General features: G+C 43.1%; 1 protein-coding gene across 1 annotated transcript in view; it reads left to right on the forward strand.

The window, feature by feature from the left end:
- Nucleotides 1-4,101: 4,101 nt before the first annotated feature.
- Nucleotides 4,102-12,457, forward strand: part of GOLGA1 (golgin A1) — a 45,054-nt gene continuing 36,698 nt past the window's right edge. The window contains exons 1-2 of the mRNA XM_038745074.1: nucleotides 4,102-4,364; nucleotides 9,785-9,875. Of these exons, the coding sequence (XP_038601002.1) occupies nucleotides 4,230-4,364; nucleotides 9,785-9,875 (226 nt within the window). The 5' untranslated portion in view covers nucleotides 4,102-4,229. The remainder of the gene's footprint in view (nucleotides 4,365-9,784; nucleotides 9,876-12,457) is intronic.

Genomic DNA, 12,457 nt, shown 5'->3' on the forward strand with positions numbered 1-12,457 from the left:
CTGGGGGCAGAACACTGTACTAAGCACTCGGGAGAGTACTTGACCAATGGTATTGTATTGAGCGCTTCCTGGTTGCAGAGCACTCCAATAAGCTCTCGGGAGAGTACTTGATCAGTAGTATTTTTTGTTGAGCACTTCTTGAGTGCAGAGCACTGTAGTAAGTGCTCAGGAGAGTACTTAATCAGTGAGTGCTTCCTGGGGGCGGAACACTGTACTAAGCACTCGGGAGAGTACTTGACCAATGGTATTGTATTGAGCGCTTCCTGGTTGCAGAGCACTCCAATAAGCTCTCGGGAGAGTACTTGATCAGTAGTATTTTTTGTTGAGCACTTCTTGAGTGCAGAGCACTGTAGTAAGTGCTCAGGAGAGTACTTAATCAGTGAGTGCTTCCTGGGGGCGGAACACTGTACTAAGCACTCGGGAGAGTACTTGACCAATGGTATTGTATTGAGCGCTTCCTGGTTGCAGAGCACTCCAATAAGCGCTTGGGAGAGTACTTGATCAGTAGTATTTTTTATTGAGCACTTGTTGAGTGCAGAGCACTGTACTAAGCACTTAGAAGAGTACTTAGCCAATGGTACTGTATTGAGCGCTTCCCAATTGCAGATCACTCTACTAAGCTCTCGGGAGAGTACTTGATCGGTAGTATTTTTTGTTGAGCACTTCTTGAGTGCAGAGCACTGTAGTAAGTGCTCAGGAGAGTACTTAATCAGTGAGTGCTTCCTAGGGGCGGAACACTGTACTAAGCACTCGGAAGAGTACTTGACCAATGGTATTGTAGTGAGCGCTTCCTGGTTGCAGAGCACTCCAGTAAGCGCTTGGGAGAGTACTTGATCAGTAGTATTTTTTGTTGAGCACTTCTTGAGTGCAGAGCACTGTAGTAAGTGCTCAGGAGAGTACTTAATCAGTGAGTGCTTCCTGGGGGCAGAACACTGTACTAAGCACTCGGGAGAGTACTTGACCAATGGTATTGTAGTGAGCGCTTCCTGATGGCAGATCACTCTGCTAAGCTCTCGGGAGAGTACTTGATCAGTAGTATTTTTTGTTGAGCACTTCTTGAGTGCAGAGCACTGTACTAAGCGCTTAGAAGAGTACTTAGCCAATGGTACTGTATTGAGCGCTTCCCGAGTGCAGATCACTCTACTAAGCTCTCGGGAGAGTACTTGATCAGTAGTATTTTTTGTTGAGCACTTCTTGAGTGCCGAGCACTGTAGTAAGTGCCCAGGAGAGTACTTAATCAGTGAGTGCTTCTTGAGTGCAGATCATCATCAATCGTATTTATTGAGCGCTAACTATGTGCAGAGCACTGTACTAAGATCACTGTGCTGGATGCTCGGGAGAGTACAGTGAAGCAGCATGGCTCAGTGGAAAGAGGCCGGGCTTTGGAGTCAGAGGTCACGGGTTCAAATTCCAGCCCCGCCTATTGCCAGCTGTGTGATTTTGGGCAAGTCACTTCACTTCTCTGGGCCTCAGTTCCCTCATCTGTAAAATGGGGATTGGGTAGGGACCGTCTCTATATGTTGCCAACTTGTACTTCCCAAGTGCTTAGTACAGTGCTCTGCACACAGTAAGCGCTCAATCAATACGATTGATTGAATGAATGAATGAACTTCTCCATGCCTCAGTTCTCTCACCTGGAAAATGGGGATTAAGACTGTGAGCCCCCCCGTGGGCCAACCTGATCACCTTGTAACCTCCCCAGCGCTTAGAGCAGTGCTTTGCACATAGTAAGCGCTTAATAAATGCCATCACTATTTATTATTATTATTACTTGATCAGCGGTATTGTATTGAGCGCTTCCTGAGTGCAGAGCACTCCTTGGGGGCAGGGATTGTCTCTTTTTACTGCTGTCTTGTGCTTTCCAAGCACTTAGTACAGTGCTCCGCCCACAGCGCTCAAAAAATACGGTTGAATGAATACTAAGCGCTTCCCAGCGCTTAGAATGGTGCTTTGCACATAGTAAGCGCTTAATAAATGCCATCATTATTATTATTATTACAATATAACAGAGTTGGTAGACACGTTCCCCACCCACGACGAGCTTACGATTAAGTCTCACTGATATTTGAACTCCGACGGCAGGATTCAGAGTGCTTAACCTGTATATATGTTTGTACATATTTATTGCTCTATTTATTTATTTTACTTGTGCCTATCTATTCTATTTATTTTATTTTGTTAGTATGTTTGGTTTTGTTCTCCGTCACCCCCTTCTAGACTGTGAGCCCACTGTTGGGTCGGGACTGTCTCTATATGTTGCCAGCTTGTCCTTCCCAAGCGCTTAGTACAGTGCTGTGCACACAGTTAAGCGCTCAATAAATACGATTGATTGATTGATTAACCGTTAAAGCATGAGGCCCCTGCCCGTGAAACACTTCCCTCCCAAACCCCTCAGATTCCAGGTTTCCTGGAGTGTAATTCCTAACTCGTAAACAGTCAGTCGAGGCCAAAAACCCCACGCGCAGAGAAAGGGAATAGATTGATTTTTCTGGTGGCAGTAAGGAAGACCCCAAAATCCTCAAGTTAGGAGGGGAGCTTGAATTTTGCCTTCACACACTCAAGTGCCGTAGTCGGAAATCAATCAATCAATCGATCGTATTGATTGAGCACTTACTGGGTGCAGAGCACTGGACTAAGCGCTTGGGAAGGACAAGTTGGCGACATATAGAGACGGTCCCTACCCAACAGTGGGCTCACAGTCTAGAAGAAAGTAGCAGTTAATGGCCCGATCAATACTCTTTTTTATATGACCGCTAATTTATCACGCTCCGCCTACTTTTGTAGGTTCTTAATAAATACTCTCTATAGACAGATGGAATAGATGACTACATTCATTCATTCAATCGTATTTATTGAGCGCTTACTGTGTGCAGAGCACTGTATGAAACATGAAGGGAAGAGACATAGGTTTGTTGTAGAGCGGCTACATAATTTGCCCAAATACCATATCAATCAATCAATCAATTGTATTTATTGAGCGCTTACTGGGTGCAGAGCACTGTACTAAGCACTTGGGAAGGACAAGTTGGCAACATATAGAGACGGTCCCTTCCCAACAGTGGGCTCACAGTCTAGAAGAAAGTAGCAGTTAACGGCCCGATCAATACTCTTTTTTATATGACTGCTAATTTATCGCGCTCTGCCTACTTTAGTAGGTTCTTAATAAATACTCTCTATAGGCAGATGGAATAGATGACTACATGAAACATGAAGGGAAGAGACATAGGTTTGTTGTAGAGCGGCTACATAATTTGCTCAAATACCATATCAATCAATCAATCAATTGTATGGATTGAGCACTTACTGGGTGCAGAGCACTGGACTAAGCGCTTGGGAAGGACAAGTTGGCAACATATAGAGATGGTCTATATATGTATAGACATTAGATAGATAGATAGATAGATCTATAGGTATATATAGATAGATCTATAGATCTATCTATATAGATATAGTTGGCAACATATAGAGATGGTCTATATATATAGACATTAGATAGATAGATAGATAGATCTATAGGTATATATAGATAGATCTATAGATATATCTATATAGATATAGATAGATGGATCTATCTATAGATATATATCTATCTATAGATAGATAGATAGATCGATCTATAGATATATATAGATAGATCTATCTATATATATGTGTGTGTGTGTGTATATGTAGACATATAGAGCCAACAGTGGGCTCACAGTCTAGAAGACACATATAAATGTGTGTCCCTGCGTGCACACACGGTGTCATCCCCAAACAAAGATTGACACTAAAAACTCCACACACAAGACGGGTAATGGTGAGGACTCCGTGTCATTAATTCCCCATCTGAGTGGGAGGAAAGATGTGCATTTAAATTGAAAGTGCCCTATGTAGTACCTGTCAGTCTGCCACTTTTGCACCTAGATCAATTGTATTTATTGAGCGCTTACTGTGTGCAGAGCACTGTACCAAGATGAATATTATCTTTAAACCATTTTGCCCGGAGGGGGAAAATACCGTGCTGTGCGTGTGGCCGAATTTGTGATTTCTTTCTGATTCACAGGCACTGTGATGGCCTGAGCCCAACCCGGAGGGGTTTGGAAGTCCCTTAGGCGTGGACGGGAATGCAGCTCAACCTTGACCGTCCGGGCTTCTGAATCGTTGGCCTTTCGGATTGCTTGCGGCTGGCCGCGGGGAGCCGTGCCTGCCTGGATCCACTCCGAAGACCGCCACGCCACTGGGCTAAAATGTTTGCGAAATTGAAAAAGAAAATCGCCGAAGAGGCCGCCGTCGCCCCGCGGCCCGGAGGGGCCGCCCGAATCCCTAGGACGGGCAGCAAGGAATCGATAACCTCCATGGGAGCGGACTCGGGGGATGACTTTGTAAGTGTCGTGCCTTCTCCGGTTTTATTCTCTGGTTTTGTGTGAGTGCGAGCCCCAGGTGGGAGCTGATTATAATAATAATAATAATAATAATGGCATTTATTAAGTGCTTACTATGTGCAAAGCACTGTTCTAAGCACTGGGGGGGTACATGGCAATCAGGTTGTCCCACGGGGCGCTCACAGGCTTCATCCCCATTTTACAGATGAGGGAACTGAGGCCCGGAGAAGTGAAGTACATATTTATTACTCTATTTTGTTTGTACAAATCTATTCTATTTATTTTATTTTGTTAGTATGTTTGGTTTTGTTCTCTGTCTCCCCCTTTTAGACGGTGAGCCCACTGTTGGGTAGGGACTGTCTCTCTATGTTGCCAATTTGTACTTCCCAAGCGCTTAGTACAGTGCTCTGCACATAGTAAGCGCTCAGTAAATACGATTGATGATGATGATGATGAAGTGACTCGCCCAAAGTCACACAACTGACAATTGGCAGAGCCGGGATTTGAACCCATGACCTCTGACTCCGAAGCCCAGGCTCTTTCCACTGAGCCACGCTGCTTCTCCTAAGACAAGACTATCTCCTAAGATTATCTTGTCTCTACCCCGGCGCTTAGTGCAGTGCTTAGCTCTCGGCAGATGACCATAATTATCAATCGGTGCGTGAAAGTGTTTAGAGTTGAGCGGATATTTCAAGATGCCCTGTGACTTGTTTGAGATTCCTCAAACAAAAGTTTGCTTGGCATTAACACTATGATTGCTTGGGATAGTAGGAAATAAAGCCCTCTATGACTCACTTCTTTGGGTGATATTTGCTTTTCTTTTTTCATTTCTGTTGGCGTTATTTCCGTTTTGACCTTTTTAAATATGGCTTGCCCTGTACTTCCGGAATCATTTTCCTTTTCATTCATTCAGTCGTATTCAATAAATACGATTGATTGATTGATTTACTGAACGTATACTGTGTGCAGAGCACTGTACTAATCTCTTGGGAGAGTACACTACAACAATAAACAGTCACATTCCTTGCCCACAGCGATTTTTCCCTTGTAGTCCCGAGTCTACGCACTTGGACTTTCATTTCTTTCTCGCCATCTCTATTTATTTATTTTGTTTGTACATATCTATTCTATTTATTTTATTTTGTTAGTATGTTTGGTTTTGTTCTCTGTCTCCCCCTTTTAGACTGTGAGCCCACTGTTGGGTAGGGACTGTCTCTATATGTTGCCAATTTGTACTTCCCAAGCGCTTGGTACAGTGCTCTGCACATAGTAGGCGCTCAATAAATACGATTGATGATGATTGATGATCAGATATCACTGCCCTAGCTTCTATTCTTCTCCTGCAATTATTTTAAATTCCCACAGTGGTAGGCCCTCTACCTGGTGGGGAATATATTTATTTTATTTTGTTAGTATGTTTGGTTTTGTTCTCTGTCTCCCCCTTTTAGACTGTGAGCCCACTGTCGGGTAGGGAGTGTCTCTATATGTTGCCAATTTGTACTTCCCAAGCGCTTAGTACAGTGCTCTGCACATAGTAAGCGCTCAATAAATACGATTGATGATGATGATGATTAGTGAAACTGCAGATGTTTTCATATTATTTATCTACCCAGGATTTTCTCTTAGAGACCAGGTTGCTGCTAAACCAGTCTCTTGGGACGCTGCAGTGTGACTCGTAGATCTCAATTATTAAAGCGTCTTTGGCGTCAAAAGCATTAAAAAATCAAGAGGAGATTGTATGCTTGTGGATTACAGAGTTGTTTTATTGTGTGTTTGGAGCCCCGTCATTTGCCAGATGACTCTTACCACTGATGTCATCTGAACCTGGGGTCAGATTACAAGGTAGTTGATAGTGAGTGTGCTGTAAGTGTAGAACAACAGGTTCAAGGATCTGTGTAGACATTGGCTTCCAGGCTACCAGGACATCCTGGTGTACAATACACGTGACTGACAAACAGTCCAGAGACACAACCAGTGAAAGGCACGGCAAGGAAGAAGGGCGGAGGACCTGAAGTTCCTTCATTGCAGAATCAAACAGGAGCCTCTCTTCCAGGAAATCCTTTAGTATTAAACCCGATCTACACTTCCAGCCCTCTTGTTTAGTGTCCTAATGTCCAGAGTTAATTTTCTGTCCAGAGAGAATTCCTAAATATTCCCCTCCCCACCTACAAACACCCCCCCCCCCCCCCCCAGTAATCCAGTTTGCATTTACAGATGTTGGTGGTTTTAACTTCAGAGATTGGTGATGATTTCTGAGTATAAATCTAACCTCGGTGTCATCAATTCCTTTGTTCAAGAATACAGTAATTCTAGATTTTGCCAGAGAGAATTCCTAAATATTCCCCTCCTACAAACCGCCCCCCCCCCCCCCCCACCAGTAATCCAGTTTGCATTTACAGAGGTTGGTGGTTTTAACTTCAGAGATTGGTGATGATTTCTGAGTATAAATCTAACCTGGGTGTCATCAATTCCTGTGTTCAAGAATACAGTAATTCTAGATTTTGCCAGAGAGAATTCCTAAATATTCCCCTCCCCACCTACAACCCCCCCCCACAGTAATCCAGTTTGCATTTACAGAGGTTGGTGGTTTTAACTTCAGAGATTGGTGATGATTTCTGAGTGTAAATCTAACCTGGGTGTCATCAATTCCTTTGTTCAAGAATACAGTAATTCTAGATTTTCCCAGAGAGAATTCCTAAATATTCCCCTCCCCACCTACAACCCCCCCCCCACAGTAATCCAGTTTGCATTTACAGATGTTGGTGGTTTTAACTTCAGAGATTGGTGATGATTTCTGAGTATAAATCTAACCTCGGTGTCATCAATTCCTTTGTTCAAGAATACAGTAATTCTAGATTTTGCCAGAGAGAATTCCTAAATATTCCCCTCCTACAAACCGCCCCCCCACCCACCAGTAATCCAGTTTGCATTTAGAGAGGTTGGTGGTTTTAACTTCAGAGATTGGTGATGATTTCTGAGTATAAATCTAACCTGGGTGTCATCAATTCCTTTGTTCAATAATACAGTAATTCTAGATTTTGCCTCTGTCTTTCTACCAGGGATTAGCATAGTTGGGAAGAGGAAATAAAAGTAATTGTCATTAGCGTTGAGGCTGTAACATTCCTTAGTATTATCAACTTTTCTCTCAGAAGTGTATCATCATTCGTATTTATTGAGCGCTTACTGTGTGCAGAGCACTGTACTAAGCGCTTGGGAAGGACAAATTGGCAACATATAGTGACAGTCCCTACCCAACAGTGGGCAGGGGAGCCAAACATTTACTTATTAAGCAATGAGTAAATAGTAAGGAGACTTTAACTGATTATGCTTCCATACATTGCTGCTGAAGAAGAGTAGCTGTGGACTCAAAAGAAAACAGAATGAAAGGTAACAGTGTTACTTAGCATCATCACCCTGAAATAGACTAGACTGTGAGCCCACTGTTGGGTAGGGACCGTCTCTATGTGTTGCCAACTTGTACTTCCCAAGCGCTTAGTACAGTGCTCTGCACACAGTAAACGCTCAGTAGATACGATTGAATGAGTGAATGAAATAGACAACAAAAACCTTTTGCCCAACTTCCTGAAACTAGACAAACAGTAATAATAATTGTGGTATTTGTGTGCCAAGCACTTTTCTAAGTGCTGGGGTAAATAAAAGATAATCAGGTGAGACACAATCCCTTTCCTGCATGAAGCCCACAGTCTAGGTAAGGGGGAGAACAGTTACTGAATCACCATTTTACAGATGCGGGAACTGAGGCACAGAGAAATTACGTGACTTGCCCAAGGTCACACAGCAGAAAAGTGGGAGAGTAGGGATTAGAACCCAGGTCCTCCGACTCTCCGGCCAGTGCTGTATCCATTAGGCCATCAGTCAGTCAATCGATGGTGTTTATCGAGCACGTCTGGTGTGCAGAACATGGTACTAAGCATTTTGGAGAGTATGGTACAGGGGAAGAGGAGGTATAGACGATCCTTGCCCGCAGGGAGCTTACAGACTACAGGGAGACAGACATCAAAACAAATTATAGATGGATACGAACATAAACGCTGTGCGTCAGGGGAGGTGTGACTCAAAGTAGTAAAGAGGAAAGACCCAAGTGCATTGGCTTAGACAGGGAAGTGAGGGTTTAGTTCGGGAAGACCTCTTGGAGGAGGTGTGATTGTAAAATGATGCAGTATTTCGCAAATCTGCCATTCTGCTTCCCCGCTTTTCCCGAGTTCGAGACCCCTCAATCCCTCAGTCATACTGTGCGAATGCACTTTTGCAGGATATGTGCTGCCAAGAAAAATGTTATGACGCCTGATGTATTGACAGATTGAATTCTGTCTCACATAATGGTCAGAGCAATTGGGAAGTTACTTCCTCATTTGCTAAAAAGTAGAACCCAGTACTGATTACTTTATAATGCAATGTGTTGGAATAATGTTTTTCCACGTTGTAGTGTAGTCTTCATCTGGGGAAAAAGCACACATTCAGTTTGTGTGAGAGAAATAAGTGGAGTCTTCAGCAACAAAAACCATCTGTTTTTAGACTGTGAGCCCACTGTTGGGTAGGGACTGTCTCTATGTGTTGCCAACTTGTACTTCCCAAGCGCTTAGTACAGTGCTCTGCACACAGTAAGCGCTCAATAAATACGATTGATGATGATTATCTATACCAATATTACTAAATGTCCTTTGATTTCCTTTATACGCTTTACAAAAATGTAACATTTCGGCAGGATTGAAAATGACAGACTCAAAACCGTACCTTAAATTTTAAATATTTACCTACCTTTTGTTAAGTCTCAATGCTACCTCAAATATAATCATGTCTATAAAGTATGTAGGAGAAATAACCATGTTAAATGGATGGGGAAAAAAATCTCCTCCAACTCTGTTCTAATTCAGCCGTGTAAATTACCTTGGGTCACAGCTGTGAAAAGAGACCAGATCTAATGTCTGTCAGGCTGCGGATGAATTAAAACATGATAAACATTCTAGTCTTTGTTCCGTAAGTAAGGAAAAATGGCAGTGTATATAAGTATCTGAAGCTCCGTATTTTTAGATTGTGCCACGGTTGGCTTCCTCCTTGTTGAACTTGCTGTGGTCAGGGTTTCGTCCAAGTCTCCCTGAGCTTCCTCAGTCCTTGAGCAGGGCACGGAAAATAGGGCGCCTTTACTACCGGCTGTCCGCAAGCAATCATATGAATATGTAAATATTTTATAAAGCGTTCACGGGAAAGCAAAATGATTTTTCCGAGGAGGCACGACCATAAACATAGGTCCCTGGACTCCGACGTCGGCGCTTTTATTCCCTAGACCTTGCTTTGAAGCAGGTTGTTATCCTGTAGCCTCTTAAATCTCAAGGTACAGCTGTTGTGCGTGAGGAAATTTAAAACCAGTCATTTACAACTGCCTGTTGGTCATTCGATAGGCTTCTGATGGAAGCAGCTCCAGAGAAGATCTTTCATCTCAACTCTTTAGAAGAAATGAACAGATCCGGAAACTAGAGGCCAAGCTTTCTGGTATGTCTTCTAATTAAATTTAAACAGAAGCGTTCCATCGCATTACAATTTTCTCAGACATCATTGGGTATTTTTCTTCCCGGGCAGTCATTATCAGGATTCCTTTAAATGTTTAAGAGCTAGTGTCTTCATCTGTTTTCCTCCAAGCAAATGTTAGGTACAAAACTCTTTTCAAAGCGCAAACTCTTTGTCCCAAAAAGGAATGCTTTCTTGTACTTGGACACGTCCCAAGTGCGCATTCTCGGTGCTGTGCATTCGGTTCACTTGGGACGAAGAGGCTTTGTTTTTGATGAAACTCTCATGTTAAGGAAGATCAATGTTATAGAAGAAGTGCCTTGACCAACTCCGCCTAAGTGTGGCTGCTTTCTTCCAACGCTTTGCCGTGTTTCCTTCAGACAGCACTCATCAGATAAACATTTCCCAGTTCCCCAAAAGCCAACTAACCCAATTATGTAGGTAAAATACACGTTGTGGGGAAACTGAACATGCTTGCTTTTCAGGAAAGTTAAAGCATATGCTATGTGTCCCCTCTTCAACAACCTACTACTGCTTATTCATTGAGTGAAAGTTGGTCAGTTGAGCACTTGAATCGTAATACAGCTCCTGGTTTTGACATGGAAGAGCAAGAAACATAAATAGGGAATCTTAAAGGGTAAAAATGCGGACTGAAGAAGGAGGCAGAGAGAATCCGAATTTGTGATTCGGTGGGAGCACTCCATTAGAGCCATCTATCAATTAGTGGTATTTATTGAGCGGTAGATTAAGTGCTCAGGAGACAACAAACCGCAGCAATTTCACATTCTGTGGCTTGGAGGAGTTTAGAGTCGAATGGGAGGGACAGGCCAACAGGATGTCAGGATGAAATAACCAAATAAATAATTGAATAGATGCATGCACGTAACTGCAGAGGATTGGAGTAAAATACCAAAGTGCTGTTGCATTTTTTTTTTGGCATTTATTAAGCGCTTACTATGTGCAAAGCACTGTTCTAAGCGCTGGGGAGTTTACAAGGTGATTAGGTTGTCCCACGGGGGGGCTCACAGTCTTAATCCCCATTTTTTACAGATGAGGCACAGAGAAGTTAAGTGACTTGCCCAAAGTCGCACAGCTGACAAGTGGCGGAGCCGGGATTTGAACCCATGACCTCTGACTCCAAAGCCCGGACTCTTTCCACTGAGCCACGCTGCTTCTCTATATACATCATCTATTTACATACATTACTACTTACTATTCAGAGGTAGCAGCATGGCACAGTGGGTATAGCATGAGCCTGGGATTCAGAAGGTCAAGGGTTCTAATCCTGGCTCTGCCACTTGTCTGCTGAGTGACCTTGGGCAAGTCACTTCACTTCTCTGTACCTCATTCCCTCATCTGTAAAATGGAGATTGAGACTGTGAGCTCCACTTGGGACGGGGACTGTGTCCAACATGATTTGCCTATATTCACCCCAGTGCTTAGTACAGTGCCTGGTACATAGTAAGTACTTAACAAATACCATACTTATGATTATTATTATTATTATTTAAGCACTTTTTCTTCCTATCGAATGTAAAGAAAGAACCAGAGGGAATTAATAGAGTAGAGTCTGTGTTCATGTACAAATTTGTTGAAATAAAGATGACATTGACTTTATATTAGGAAGCAAACAAATCATTTCTACCAACTTTGTTGTAATAATAATAATGACATCTGTTAAGCGCTTACTATGTGAAAGCACTGTTCTAAGCGCTGGTGGGAGGGATACAAGGTGATAAGGTTGTCCCACCTGGGGCTCACAGTCTTAATCCCCATTTTCCAGGTGAGGGAACTGAGGCACAGAGAAGTGAAGTGACTTGCCCAAAGTCACACAGCTGTCAAGTGGCAGAGCAGGATCAGAACCCATGACCTCTGGCTCCCAAGCCCTGGATCTTTCCATTGAGCCATGCTGCTTCTCTGTACTCTCTCAAGCACTTGGTACAGTTCCCTGCACATAGTAAGCGCTCAGTAAATATTATAGATTGATAAATATTGGAGTCCCTATTGACATTTATTAAGACTGGGAATATTATCCAAAAAACGCTAACATCGGCATGCAGTTACCGTCTATTGTTGAATTACTGTAGGCGCTACTACAGCTATCGATCGTTGTCGTATTTATTGGCGCTTTGTGCAGAGTACTGTACCAAGTGCTTGGGAGAGTACAATATCATAATAAACAGACACATTCCTTGCCCTCACCGAGCTTACAGTCTAGAGGGGGAGACAGACTTAATATAAATAAGTAAATAAATTACAGATCTATACATAAGTGCTGTGGGGCTGGGATAGGGGACAAATAAAGGGAGCAGGTCAGGACGATGCAGAAGGGAGTGGGAGAAGAGGAAAAGAAGGCTTAGTGAGGAAGGCCTCTTGGAGGAGATTCATTCATTCATTCAGTCGTATTTATTGAGCACTCAGAGGAGATTCATTCAGTCGTATTTGTTGAGCGCTTACTGTGTGCAGAGCACTGTACTAAGTGCTTGGGAAGTACAAGTTGGCAACATATAGAGACGGTCCCTACCCAACAGCGGGCTCACAGTCTAGAAGGGGGAGACAGACAACAA

This window comes from Tachyglossus aculeatus, chromosome 4 (genome assembly GCF_015852505.1).
Source record: "Tachyglossus aculeatus isolate mTacAcu1 chromosome 4, mTacAcu1.pri, whole genome shotgun sequence".
Classification (NCBI taxonomy): domain Eukaryota; kingdom Metazoa; phylum Chordata; class Mammalia; order Monotremata; family Tachyglossidae; genus Tachyglossus; species Tachyglossus aculeatus.